At 36.7% G+C, this 14,654-nt stretch overlaps 1 protein-coding gene across 11 annotated transcripts in view; it reads left to right on the top strand.

The window, feature by feature from the left end:
- Positions 1-14,654, top strand: part of FRYL (FRY like transcription coactivator) — a 178,028-nt gene that overhangs the window by 71,557 nt on the left and 91,817 nt on the right. For all 11 annotated transcript variants that reach the window (XM_067468777.1, XM_067468779.1, XM_067468778.1 and 8 more), the window contains 9 exons: positions 731-784; positions 2,706-2,845; positions 4,024-4,120; positions 4,616-4,695; positions 4,782-4,862; positions 6,189-6,357; positions 7,106-7,198; positions 8,829-8,927; positions 10,876-10,977. In XM_067468777.1, coding sequence (XP_067324878.1) covers positions 731-784; positions 2,706-2,845; positions 4,024-4,120; positions 4,616-4,695; positions 4,782-4,862; positions 6,189-6,357; positions 7,106-7,198; positions 8,829-8,927; positions 10,876-10,977 — 915 coding nt within the window. The remainder of the gene's footprint in view (positions 1-730; positions 785-2,705; positions 2,846-4,023; positions 4,121-4,615; positions 4,696-4,781; positions 4,863-6,188; positions 6,358-7,105; positions 7,199-8,828; positions 8,928-10,875; positions 10,978-14,654) is intronic.

A 14,654-nucleotide genomic window follows, 5' to 3' on the forward strand; every position in this document is an offset into this window, starting at 1 on the left:
TTGGGTGATATTGGCAGGGTGTCTTCAACTATGAAAAAGTTGAACTTTGAGAGAAGAGAGGTAGGGTTTAGGTAGAAACAACATTTATTTGTTCTTGATTCTTTGTATACTTCAGTTGAAATCATCGTGCTTACTGGTTTTTCTTTCATTTTTATTTATTCTCATAACTTTTTCTCCAATTGTAAAAGAAGACTCAAAGCTTCAAAAATGTTTTTTTCAAAATTAATTGCATTACTCATTATGTAAACATATAGGCCTTATTTTGAGTTGCTTCTGTCATTCAAACCAAGAGGGAGAGCAATCACATACATAGTGGAACTCTGCCCCGGAATGTGGTGGAGGCTCCTTCTTTGGAGGATTTTAAGCAGATGCTGGATGGCCATCTGTCGGACGTGCTTTGGATGCAATTTTCCTGCTTTTTGGCCGGAAGTTGGACTGGATGACCCACAAGGTCTCTTCCAACTCTATGATTCTACACACAGCAGCCTCCTTGCCTTGAAATCCTACTTTGAAGATCCAGAACAAGTTGGGGGTAGAAAAAAGGACAGTTGCAGGGGAGAAAGGAAGAGGGAAATAGCCCCTTATGTTCATTTCAAACTGTTTATTTATCTTACCCTTTTTACTTGTTGAAAATACTAAAACTGATTTGGAATGACAACAACGATTGACCCCCATTTATTTCATGTTTAGAATACGATTGCTTAATCTACTTTTATTATTTTGATTCTAGGAAAAACTCTTGTCAAGATCTCTTCAGAGAGGTGAAGATCTTCAGTTTGACCAGGTTGGACAACTTTAATTTAAAATGTTTTGTGAAAATTGATTTTTTTTGTCCATAAATTGTTTGACAGTTCAATAATTTAAAACCCTAAATTATTCACGATGTATTGAAGACTGATGTGCAAATGTGTGACAGAAGAGGCTGGGGTAATTTTGTCAAAATATAAATGGAAAGTTGAAGCCATGCAGTCATGCCGGCTACATGACCTTGGAGGTGTCTATGGACAATGCTGGCTCTTCAGCTTAGAAATGGAGATGAGCACCAACCTCGAGTTGGACATGACTAAACTTAATGTGAACCTTTTAAGGGATTTATACATTACAGTTCATTGTCTCTAAAGTTTGAGAAGTAGCAGGAGAAGTCTTAGAAGCGGAAATATTTCCTATGAAGAGTAACTTTGTAAGTTGTTTTTGCCTTATGATGGGCATAAGTTCTACAAGTGTGGCTTCACAATTGGTAAGATCCATTTTTCTTTGATGCATTACATTTGAAATACATCTTTATCTGCTAAGGATACATTGCCAGACTTGTATAGAAATGCAAATCTGCTGATAATAGAGCACCGTAGATTTAGAATACCACAGATTTGTACTGGAGGACCTAGAAAAGACTTTGTGAGAACATGTTTTGTCAGATGTTGATAAATTAATCTGGATATCTGGGCCATACCACATTTCAGAGGACTGTCATTCAGTTGGAAATATTTGTCATAGTTGAATCATCATTTTTTATCAAGCAAAAGCTTGTTGGGGAAGGAAAGATAGAAAACAATATTTTTGTTTAGTCTACTAACAAGCTATTAGTCTAAAAAACCACAGGAATACTATACAGTGTTATAGTATTAAATACAGGAATATTTTTGAAATCCAAGGCCAGGAACTAAATGGGTCCTTTAGCTGATATAAAAAGCCTTTCAAGAGAACCCAGAGAAAGTTGTTTCATGCCACCAACACTGGTACCACTCGTAACTCTGCACTGGAGAATTGATCTTCCATGTTCACTTTACTGAGTCTTGTGCCTTTCAGTTGGTTCAGATGATCATATTTCATTTTAATAAAATAGGTGCAGCAGGTTATGTGACTATTTGCATATCTTCTCATTGCATTCATGGCACATTTTATTTATATCAGGATTCCCATTCATGCCTGGAATACCTATGATCTTAGACTGGCCATTACAGTATATATCAGCCTTCCATATTCTCAGAGGTTAGGACCCCTGTGGAAGTGAAAATACATGAATCAAAATGCTTTAAAAAATCTGAGATAACATATTTCCATGAATTTCTAGGTCCACTAGAATAACCCTGTGGTTAACCGGAGCACTTCGAGATTCCCAGAGATAACATTTTAATCAAATATTCAAATCCATAAAAGTTAAACCAGCAATTGTAAAGGCAGGCCGTAGTAGTTTACCGCACAGTACCCAATGTGTCCATGTATGGGTCTCTATCCATAAAAGTTAAGCCAGCAAATGTAAAGGCAGGCTGTAGTAGTTTACAGCACAGTACCCAATGTGTCTATGTATGGGTCTCTATTGTGTGAACGTTACTCTATAACTCAAGCGTAGACTCTTGAGTTGTAGCACTGAGTTGAGTGCTAAGCTGCCAATATGATCTACAGAAATCTCAGTGTAGACAACACCTGTGAAATGGGACCAAGACACAATTTATGATGACTATTTGTGATTGTGTCCTGCTTACTTAACATACCATTTCCTTAGTAGCGTGACACAACCTTCGCACCAAACCCATAAACTTACGATTTTAGGTCATATGTTGGTGTATCAGTGGTAGCTGAGATACTTGCGCACTGGCTACCTGTTGACTACACATTTGTCTTAAAGGTACAGAGGTTTTCATGCATTATCTGTTACTAAATTGAGGAAACATTCCATTAAACACCTAAACCATTTCTTTTTACAGTTGATAAGCTCTATGAGCTCTGTAGCAGAGCACTGTCTCCCCTCCTTACTACGCACCTTGTTTGATTGGTACAAGCGCCAAAATGGAACTGAAGATGAATCCTATGAGTACAGGCCTCGGTCTAGCACAAAATCTAAGGGGTGAGTTCATATCAGTTATTGCCACATTTAGATTATTTTGATTAATGATCTTAAACTTACTGATAGAATGACTTAATATAAATTACACATCTCTCACTGAGCTGTGTTTGTTCCTGTCACTTTAACTCAAATCTAACCTGAATGCTGATATAAATAAATGCTTGGGATCTAATAGGAAGAGGATGAATGGGATGTTAAATAAGAATGAAATAAAAGAAATAGCATGAAAATCAGATCCAGCACAAGTCCAAAAGAAAGCTTCATCATGCTTTGAATACAAAGCAGTCTAAACAGTTGCTGGCAAATTTACAGACAGAAATCTAAGGCGGTTTTAATGCAGAGACTAAGGGACAACATTACAGCATCCTGATATGGGTTCAAAATATATTCATAAATGTGTAAGAGTTCCTCCTTAGTCAGTTGTCAGTAGAGTTTTCCTTTTTGAAATCTCTTTTTTACTACTGTGATATGTTAAAAGCAGAGACTATGCCCCTGTGAGTCTGGTCGTGTAGAAACCACTGAGCACGTGCTTCTTCACTGCATGTTCTACAGAGATCTTAGATCTAATCTCATTAGACCATGGCTTCTAAAATACCCAGGATACAGTGAAAAATATTATTCCACCTTGCTACTTTTGGACTCTAATACTACAATAACTTACAGTGTTGCTAAGTTTTGTGCTGCTGCATTTAAAATTAGACAGATGATGATTGACCCCACAAAGCAACACCCTGTTGGGAATGTATTAGAGTAACATGTTACAGCTGAAATGCTACTAGACTCGCAATGTGGCCCTCCCCTTTAGTGCCCCCCAATGTTTTGACCCCTCCTATCAATCTCTCTCCTCCCCCCTCCCCCTTTGGTTCCATACCTGTTACAATATCCTGTGTTTTAAAATGCGATTTTAAACTGTTTTCTAATCTACTTTTAACAAATGCTTTACTGGGGAGTTGTCCTTCCCCTCCCAGGGCGCTTGTGCCCCATTTTGTGCTAGTCAGTGACCATAATAAAATGTTGTACCTTGTAAACGTTGTATAATATTTCATGTTTTGAGGAAATTGGAAAGTTTAAGAATCATGTTCAATAGTACTGACTATGCAAAAAAAATGTGAATTATATATATGATTTTTTGTTTTAAGGAAGAGTTTGGTGTAACTTAATATTTGTTTTTGTTTCAGGGATGAGCAGCAACGTGAGAGGGATTATCTACTTGAAAGGAGGGATTTAGCTGTAGATTTTATTTTTTGTTTAGTTTTAGTAGAAGTTCTAAAACAGGTAAGCTCTGCAAGCAAAGTGATCTGTCTAATAATATTATGGTAGTAATAGTTTAAACACAAAGGTGTTTGTGCTGTCTGCTTAAATACTTATGTTCGGAACCGAGGCCAGCTGAAATAGAGGGCATATCATTTCAGCTGCTCAAAACATTATTGACTTCCTGCACATTTTTCTCTTACCCTTAAAACCTTGATCCACTAAATTAAAACTCATCGTTCATTGAAAACAGAAATATAGCTATTAGGAAGCATATTCACTTATTTAAATACCTACTCTCTCAATAAATGTATGCCATTATTTCTATAGTAGAAATGTCCACCAACAGAGAAAGTGCTGTTCTAATACAATATCTGAGCAGTAAGTGTAAGGAACACATATCCTCTGTGCAGATCTACATAGTAACTTTTTAAGAATTTGTTTTGTTGACTTTTTATTTGACCAAACTATCACTTCCTCTTAAAAGGTAATATCCCATGTTCTGCCTCTACATTACAGATACCTGTTCATCCAGTGCCTGACCCTTTAGTTCATGATGTTCTAAATTTGGCTTTTAAGCACTTTAAGCACAAAGAAGGGTAAGCCTATTTTTAAAATGGCAAATCTTCTAAAGTTCAGATGTAAAGCAATCTCCAGGGTGCATTATGTACATTTTTCATTACAGGTATTCAGGAACCAACACTGGGAATGTGCATATTATTGCAGATTTATATGCAGAAGTGATAGGGGTTCTTGCGCAATCAAAGTAAGTGCTTTATTAAATCATAGTTTCCACTCTGGATCTGTCCCCTTTGACATATTTCTATGTTTAAATTTTCATGAATACACATTCATGCAATTCACGTGGATCCATTGCTAGTCTGGTGGTTAGGTTATGATAGAAACATCACTGCTACTCATTTCATTGTGTATTCTTTTTGAAAGTGTGTTGTCCCTTCTGTTTTCAACAGAGAAAACTGGCTCTGGATGAATTTACCCTAATACTACTAAATTCCAAATATTATAGATATTAGCCATTGCATACTTGTTTACTTAGGCGATCCCTCGTTGTCCAAGTATGATTGCCTTCGAAGTGCAGTATCTTGACAGTGGCTACGTAGGTGATTGTGGAGCTCTATTCTTGACCCATATGTTCTTCCACAGTGAGGACATAGGTTTTCGGAATGTAGTCCCGATCAGGGTTGTTTTGACATGCATTTCTCTTGGCACATTTCTCCCTTTCACCCTCCATTCGGGCCTCTACAAATTCCACAGCACTGCCGGTCACAGCTGACTGTCAGATACCACGTTTAAGGGCCATGGCTTCCCAGTTCTCGGTGTCTGTGCCACAGTTTTGCAGGATTTTTCAGAGGCAGCACTGCTGGAATCGTTCCAGAAGTTGAGTGTGATGTCCGTATTCAGTCCATGTTTTGCAGGTGTATAGCAGGTTTGGGAGGACAATAGCTTTATAAACACCTTGATATCCTTATGGATGTCCCGATCCTCAAACGCTCTCTGCTTCATTTGGAAAAATGGTGCACTCGCAGAGCTCAGGCGGTGTTGTGTTTCAACGTCAATGTTGACTTTTGCAGAGAGATGACTGCCAAGGTAGCAGAAATGGTCAACTTTTCTAACATTACACCATTAAGCTGTTTTTCTGGCATTGCAGAGGGATTGGCTGGTGACTGCAGGAAGAGCACTTCGGTTTTCTTGATGTTCAATGAGAGGCCGAGGTTCTCGTATACTTCTGCCAAAAGTGTTTAGAGTGGCTTGTAGGTCTTCTTCTGAATGTGCACAGATGACATTGTCATCAGCATATTGGTGTTCTATAACGGATGTTGTTGTGACCTTAGTTTTGGCTTTCAGTCTGCTGAGGTTAAATAGCTTGCCATCTGTCCAATAGATGCACATACAGCAATTGTACATTGCATATATACCAATTGTACCCATTTGAGTATTCTGCATGGATTTGGACATCCCTTTCTAAAAAAAGGGAAATCACATAATTTTTTTAAATGAGGAAAAAGTCTTAGTTATAATTCTTGCGTGGGCTGTTTATAACAGCATTGATCTTTCCCTCTTCATGATTTAGGTTTCAGGCTGTTCGAAAGAAATTTGTCACAGAATTAAAGGAACTGCGACAAAAGGAACAAAGCCCTCATGTGGTACAAAGTATCATCAGCTTAATTATGGGGATGAAGTTTTTCAGAGTAAAAATGTACCCCGTAGAAGATTTTGAAGCATCATTTCAATTTATGCAGGTAAACTTTACCCAATCTCTTCCCAACCTGCCCCCACTTCGAACCCCCACTTCAACTATCTTCGCACTTTACTATCACTGAGATTGTTCCCACTCTTTCGATGTTAAAAGGAAAACTTTAATAAAAATCAATTATTAAAAAAAAATTATGCAGGTAAACTTGAGGGCCATTTGTGCCCATAATATCTTGCACAATAAAAAAAAACTACAGGTATCTGTTCTTGCCTTGAAAGACATAAAGTCTAAATTTAGTTAAAAACACTAGAGCAGGGGAAACCCAAATTAGTGGAGGCAGGAGTAAACAAGAACATAAACAATTTGCTTCTTTGTAGCTTCCTTATAGATCTAGATGAAATCGGATGTGAGAAATAAGCAATTGAAACAATATTTATACAGAAAATGTGGGGCAATTTGACTTACCTGTAATTGTCCCAGTTTTTTTTAAAAAAACCTGACAATTTTGCACATATTCAAAAGTCAATGGTGAGTGACAACACTTGTTTGAGACATTAGAAACCACACCTGAAATATGTATTATGAATTTGCTTTATATGAACAGAGGAAGTAACCTCTTACTAAATTATGAAAATTGCAAACCAGATATAGCATTTTTCCAAAGTCATTTCAGTTCTGTTTCTGCTGTTGTCTACTACAGTTACCTTAGTTACAAGCTTAGGCATTTTTACTTTTGTAGCTGAACAAGATGCTGCTTAACAACAACAGAAAGCCTAATGATTTCTCTCTTATAGGAATGTGCACAGTACTTTTTGGAAGTAAAAGATAAAGACATAAAGCACTCACTTGCTGGGTTGTTTGTAGAAATTCTCATCCCTGTTGCTGCTGTAAGTTAATTACATTTTTCTACATAAGTTCTGGTTGCTGGGTAGAGAACAAGTAGAAGAGTTTAACAACATTCCCCTCCAGAATATGACTTTCAGAAAACATTTCCTGTCATAGTTGGTAATTTTGAGGATGCATTTAGTTTGTTGTGTCATTGTTAACAAGAACGTCTATAGTTTAATGATAGCAAAAGATTTGTATTACTATTGTTAATTTTACGTCTCTGAATTCATAGGTTTATATTTATAAACTGAAGTAAACCAGAACATTGCTGCCTTCACAACTATAACAATGGATAGCTTCACCAATCCCACTTTGATGATCCTGAATAAAACATTTTTTGTAAACTAGTGTTTTCTTTAAAAACACTATATATACATATACACATGTGATATAGAATGAATATGTGTGTGTGTGTGTGTGTGTGTGTGTATGTGTGTGTGTATATATATATATATATATATATATATATATATATATTCTTCCATAGAGCATATTTATTAATTTGGGGACGTCAGAAATGATCTTTCCTGCTGTTTGCTAACACTGGTACATTCTAGTTGATAACTTGGTTTAAAAATAAGACTGTTCTTTAATTTGAGCAGTTTTACCTAGTTTCAACATTCTTTTCTATTCAATGACCTTTTCCAAAATTACTTGCTGGAGGCAAAGTTTAGCTCAGTAAGAGTCTTGGGCATGCATGGAGCCACTGTCATAGAAAGAGAGGAATATCTATAATAACAATAATAATACTTTATTTATCTCCCATAGGGACTCGGGGTGGCTTACACAATAGCACACAAAGATGCCATACAATACATAAAATACATCTAGTCCAATCTGTGATGTATATTGCCTTGATATTAATTTAAAGAGGAAAAAAAAACATGTCACATTACTGGGGGGCCTTCCAGACAGGCCCTATATCTGATCCCAGGTTTTCTGTTTATCCCAGATTATCTGGCACTCATATAATCCAGTTTAAAGAAGAAAACCTGGGATCTGATTCTGGGATATTGGGCCTTCTGGAAGGGCCCGGAGAATACTACTGTGATAAAAGTCTTCCTCCTCCCACTCAATCCCTGTTAGCAAGTGGTATTATGTCCACGTGAACCCAAAATTCTGACAAAGGTCACCATTCTTTATAGCAATCAGTGCAACAACAAGCTTCAACATTGCCTTTTAAGGCTAAATAACAGTAATGTTGTTATTAACTGACTTGAATATTGCAGCAATATGACTGATTACACTGTGTGACACAGTTTTTGTTCATGAGTTGTAAATGTCATTTCCTAATTGGTTCTATCATAAAAACATGGAAAAAGTTTATTAAATTCAAAAACCTGGTTTTTACAGGACATCCTGCAGCACATTTTGCTCTAGTTTTTCAATGAATATCTCATTGATCCTCAACCAAATCAACATAGTTTGTGGCAGCCACAAAAATAAAGTTTCTAGAGTATAGCAGCAAACTTTGTTACATAGTGTTAATATATTAACGTCATTTTAATAGGAAGTCTTACTATCTGAGATGTTCTGTAATGCTTGGTTCTTATGAATCATTTTGTATGTCTTTGTCCAGTTCTCACCTTTCAAGAGATTAATCTGTTTATTTATTTATTTTGATAATAGGCTGTCAAAAATGAAGTGAATGTGCCATGTCTGAAAAACTTTGTGGAGATGCTTTACCAAACTACCTTTGAGCTGAGCTCAAGAAAGAAGCACTCGCTGGTATTTTCATTAATCGATTTTACTTTTTAAAATATGTGTCCAGGATAGATTTGTGTATGCAATTCAGCATTGTAATTACCAGGGAAAGCAGATCCTACTGAAATCTGGTTGAATTGAAGGCAGTCCCCAAGTTGCAAACATCCAACTTGCAAATGACTCATAGTTAAGAACACTTACTGAACAGGAAGTGAAAGAAATCTATTCCTAGGAAGGAAAATCCTTGTATCTACAATAAGCCATTTTTTTCAGAATCCAATTATCATAGGGACAGAAAGTGAGGGGAAATCTTCTGAACAGGGGCACAGACAGCAAAACAAACATCACAAGAGTGGTAATCCTTCCCTGTGCTGTCCAAATCTTGTGTGTGTGTGTGTGTGTCTGGAGTTACACTTAGAAAATGTACCTGTTCCGACTTATATACAAATTCAATTTAAGACCAAACCTTCAAAACCTCTCTTGTCCATAACTTTGGAACTGTCTGTCCTAGGAAATAATGCTCCACACTATTATCTGTTTAACTGCTAGCTTCATATACATTAATTTGCTTTAATCAGTGTAAAAACATTAATGGGCTGAGTATTGTCTGAAGAAAATCTTTTGATATGTTTAGTAATTGTACCCAACTATGTAAAGATTACTAGGCAATTAATTCTGATACCATGCTGAGGAACAAGCTGTCATTTTCTTCTTCAAGGTCTCTGTGAATCACACAAATGGGGTTATCTTGTGCAGAGCACCACTCAAAACCTTATAGAGCTTTGTCAGTGATATAACTCTACTTCTGTAATTCCTTTCCACAAGAACTAATTTGGTGTCCAACCCATTGTTTTCAATGTTGTAGAAAAGGATTCCCCCCTACAACTTTCAACATCATTAGGCCATTAGCATGAATTTGCATAGGATGGTGGGAGGAAATGCCCTATAACTTTATAGCTTCAGCTTGTTACAGCTTTAATTGTTCTGCTGTTAAACTTTTTATGATTCTTCAAACAATTTAGTATTCATTTATACATTTCACTGCGCAGTTGCAGCTATTTTATGACCCTAGCACCATTAAAAGATCTATGGTTTGTTTAGCCACTTCAGCTGCCAGATGGTGCATATATTAGTACACTGCTTTTCCATAATAAACTTAATATGCCCAAGGATCCTGCTTATTTGTAGGCTATGAATGTGTAGCTTTAACTGCTATTAATATAATTAAAAGCGGAGGCTATAGGTTCATTCTCTCCTGTTTTGATCAATCTTTGAGCAACTTTGGGTTAAATAATAATAATAATAATACTTTATTTATACCTTGCCACCATCTTCCCAAGGGGACTCAGGGAGGCTTAAATGAGGCCACGTCCATCAATACTGTAAACACAATATACACAAAAACACAACAGAAAATCAGAAAATAAAATAACATAAAATACAAAACCAATGTAAATAAGCAACACAACAATATAGAATCAAGATATTAAAACATTAAAAATGATCACAATGGTCAGGGCCAAATTCAAAGATTAAAATTTTAAAACACTGGGATATAGGGCAAAGTAAAATATCAGGGAGGGGATCTGGGGGGGATGAGGTAGAATTTAATTGCACGACCAGAAAATAAAGTGCTTCTGCGGGCATTTTTTACAGAGTTTGGTCTGGGATTATCATACATTCAATCATTGAAGGCACATTGGAACAGCCAAGTTTTCAGACTCCTCCTGAAAATTGCCAGGGTGGGGACTTGCCTAATATCGCTGCTAGTGGATAGCTTACTGTTATATCTGAACACTGAATGCTGCAGCACCTTGTAGAAGTATTCAACACCCTTTGGTTTTTCTACATTTTACTTTTACAAACTGAAATGGAAATGGATTTAATTTTTGGCTCATGTGACAACATGGCCGCTGTTTCACAATTTTCCTTAAATAGATAAATGTGATCACTTCTTTTTGTTCTCTTGCAGGCTTTGTATCCATTGATCACCTGTTTGTTGTGTGTCAGTCAGAAGCAGTTTTTTTTAAATAACTGGCATATCTTCTTACAAAATTGTCTCTCCCATTTAAAGGTAAGGCATATTATGGTACTTATATGTGCTTCTTTAAGCCACCACGAGTCCTTTTGAGACATGGTGGTGGGGTATAAACAAAGCTATTATTATTATTATTATGATTCTCTTAACATTTTTGCTAGAATTTCCAAGTATATATTTTTTGCTATTAGCCATATGATGTTGTGACTTTCTTAGCATTTTTGAATATTTAATGCCAAAGAATTGGGGACTTATCTACACAGATATTATGCAAAATCAACAGTATGACTGAAACAGGTATGTTTGAGAGAAGATATATGTCTGGATCAACCATGAAGCATTTTATGCGTATACGTATCCTTATCACAGTAAAACTGTGTCCAATCAGACTACAAAATTGTTGTGTCTCTTGTCTAAGGTTTTATGTTACAGATTGTTGTTTTATGCCTCCAAATAATTTCTGACTGACGTTGACTCTTAAGTGTAGTATATCATGATTTTTTGTGTGGCAGAACTTGTTCAGAGGGGAGTTTGTTTGGCCCTCCTCTGAGTTGGGAGAGAGTAACTTGTCAACCAGTGGGATTCCATGGCTGAGCAGGAATTCCCAGTGTCCTAGACGTTCAAACCACTACATCCTAGCTCAACCTTCGTTTGTAAAAAGACATATAATTTTTGTCATCTCTGTTTATTTATTAATTTAGCTAAACTATAGGCAAGATCTTTTGTGAGGTTGAGGAACTGTCCGTGCATGTACAGTGTCATCTTGTGTTGGTTCTCCTGAATAAACCTAGATTCCCAGCAAAGAAGAGAGAATTCTTAAGGTGAAACTTGATAGTCTTGTGTTAGAAAGTAAAATTTTGTGATGGTATTTGTGATGACATGATAGTTATGTATAAATATGTGAAAGGATGTCATAAGGAAAAGGGAGCAGGCTTGTTTTCTGCTGACATGGAGACTAGAACTCGGAGCAATGGGTTCAAATTACAGGAAAGAAGATTCCACCTGAACAATACGAAAAACTTCCTGATTATAAGAGCTGTTGAGCAGTGGAATATGTTGCCTCAGAGTGTGATAGAAGCTCCTTCCTTGGAAGGTTTTAAACAAAGGCTGGATGGCCACTTGTCAGGGGTACTTTGATTGTGCTTTTCCTGCATGGCAGAGGGTTGAACTAGATCAGGGGTCTTCAAACTTTTTAAATAGAGGGCCAGGTCACAATCCCTCAAACTGTTGGAGGGCCGGATTATAATTTGAAAAAAGCATGAATGAATACCTATGCACATGGCACATATCATATTTGTAGTGCAAAAAACACTTTAAAATAATACAATAATTAAAATGAAGAACAATTTTAACAAATATAAACTTATTACTATTTCAATAGGAAGTGTGGGCCTGCTTTTGCCTGATGAGATTGGATTGTTGTTGTTGTTGCTGTTGTGTGCTTTCAAGTCGTTTCAGACTTGGGTTGACCCTGAGCGAGGGCTGGGTAAATGATCTTGGGGGCCATATCCGGCCCTTGGGCCTTAGTTTGAGGACCCCTGAACTAGATGGCCCATGTGGTCTCTTCCAACTCTATTATTCTATGATATATTCTGGCTTTTCAACATGATTTTATTTTTATGATTGGATAGCATGGGTAGAGTCATAGGGAGCAGAATATATGGCATTCTTGGAACACAAAAAATATGGCATCTCTTTTTTGGTATGTTAATTAATCAGTGGATAAACTGCTAAATGATTTAATAGGTTTGTGTTGGTGTTATGTTGATTTTAATGGTTTAATTCCTGTCATTCATCTTGTGCCATTTGTTACATTTGTAGCAATATCAGATTTGTGCCAGTGGTTTAATTGAAAACGTATATGAAATATGTAATTAAGTAGCTGGATGTTTCCCTATAAACATTGCATTTGCCCTCATATCATTGTATACTTTGTCAAGGTTTTCATTTTTTTATCCATTTGCAGTTTTTTTTTTTTTTTGCAATGTCTGCTTTTTATTCGTCTCTGTTTCTCTGCTACGGAAGCTTTTTCTGTTTAGAATGTAGACAAGAATGCTGATACCTTTTTCAGTTCTTTTTAAGGAAACTTATATTGCTGACAATGGATGCAGAAAGACTACCATTGCCAAGCACTTTACTTTGTAACCATGCAGCATGTATTGTTTATATTAATATAGTTTTGTTGTCCTTTAACAGCATAACATTTTATTATAGGGCTCTGTTCAATAGAAATGTTGAATACTAATTACTGTGTTACTTTACTATTTATTAGGATTTTATCTGAGAAAATCCTCCAGGCTAGGATTGATCTCTCGGGAAAGTACTAAGATTTCGAAACATTGGATTATTGTAAACTCAGATAACTACCCAATAAAACTTCACATTACATCCTTGTTATGTCATGCCCATTGTTGAATTATCTTGAATTATCAAGGGTAACGATTGATAACTTACATCAACTTTGAGGATTAGAATGAGTGGCAGAATATTTCAGAGAGTTATAGAAAATGGCTTCATATAATGTGGTCTGTGTGACTCATACATATGGGTGATCTAAGCCGAAGCAGTGCAGTGTTTAGAACCTTCTAGAGCTACTATGAAAGTGTTTTGGTAAGAGCCCCAACCACTCTCCACACATCAATTCCAGCATACTTTCTACCTAAATTGTTGGTTCTCAACCTGTGGTTCCCCATATGTTTTGGCCTTCAACTTCCAGAAATCTTAACAGCTGGTAAACTGGCTGGGATTTCTGGGAGTTATAGGCCAAAACACGTGGGGACCCACAAGTTGAGAACCACTGACCTAAATCCTTAGTTTCTTTTTTGTCTGTTGCAGTATTGTAAGAATATTTTGGAGTATTCTCCTTTGTTTCACTCTTGAAGTTTTGAATTGGTTTTGTGAATTTATAGTTATTTTTAGCATTTTGGCTTGGTTTTGTATGGGGAAAATTGGGACCAGTGTTGGAAGCTATACCTAGTCAGCATAAGGAAAAACGAGCAACCTCATTGGGAAGTTCAGTTATTGAATATTTAGGAATGTATGCTGATTAGATTGCACTAATATACCATGGCTAAATCCTATTGTGTTTTTTAAAAGGATAAACACACTTTTTCAGGGATTACAAGCATATACTTCCCACACACACACATTGAAGTGGAAAAACTTATTTTAATATCTGGGAGTTGGAATGGGGTACTACCACTGTGGTCCCTGCAGGAGGAGCTACACAGCATGGTCCCAGGAGAAAGAGAAGTCCCCATATGCCACTTCACTTACATTTTGGATTCTGTCTCCTTTCCTCTTCCTGTATGCTGTTGGTAGCCGTTTTACACAAGAAAAGAAGGAAAATACCAGGGGGAACAGAAACATTTGGCAAACAGAAATTACTCAGTTCTATATGTGCCACAGTATCACTTATCCCATGAATCCAGTTTCTTCTCCCATTCCTGTGTGGAGCATATTTCTGTTGCCCACAGTACCTCTTTTCCTTTGTCTGGGCAAAACACACAGGGTGTCTATTTCACATAAGAGGTACTGGTCGAAACAGAAATATGTGGCCCACCTATCTTCAAAATAGTGCCCCCCCCCCCCAAAAAAAAGAGAATCACTTTCTGAAGATAGGGCTGCTATGTGAATTAAAAAAAAACCCCATGATAACTGCATCTTCAGAGGCGGACACAACATGGGATACGATCCCTTACCTCTCCCAACCT

This window comes from Anolis sagrei, chromosome 5 (genome assembly GCF_037176765.1).
Source record: "Anolis sagrei isolate rAnoSag1 chromosome 5, rAnoSag1.mat, whole genome shotgun sequence".
NCBI classification, from domain to species: Eukaryota; Metazoa; Chordata; class Lepidosauria; order Squamata; family Dactyloidae; genus Anolis; species Anolis sagrei.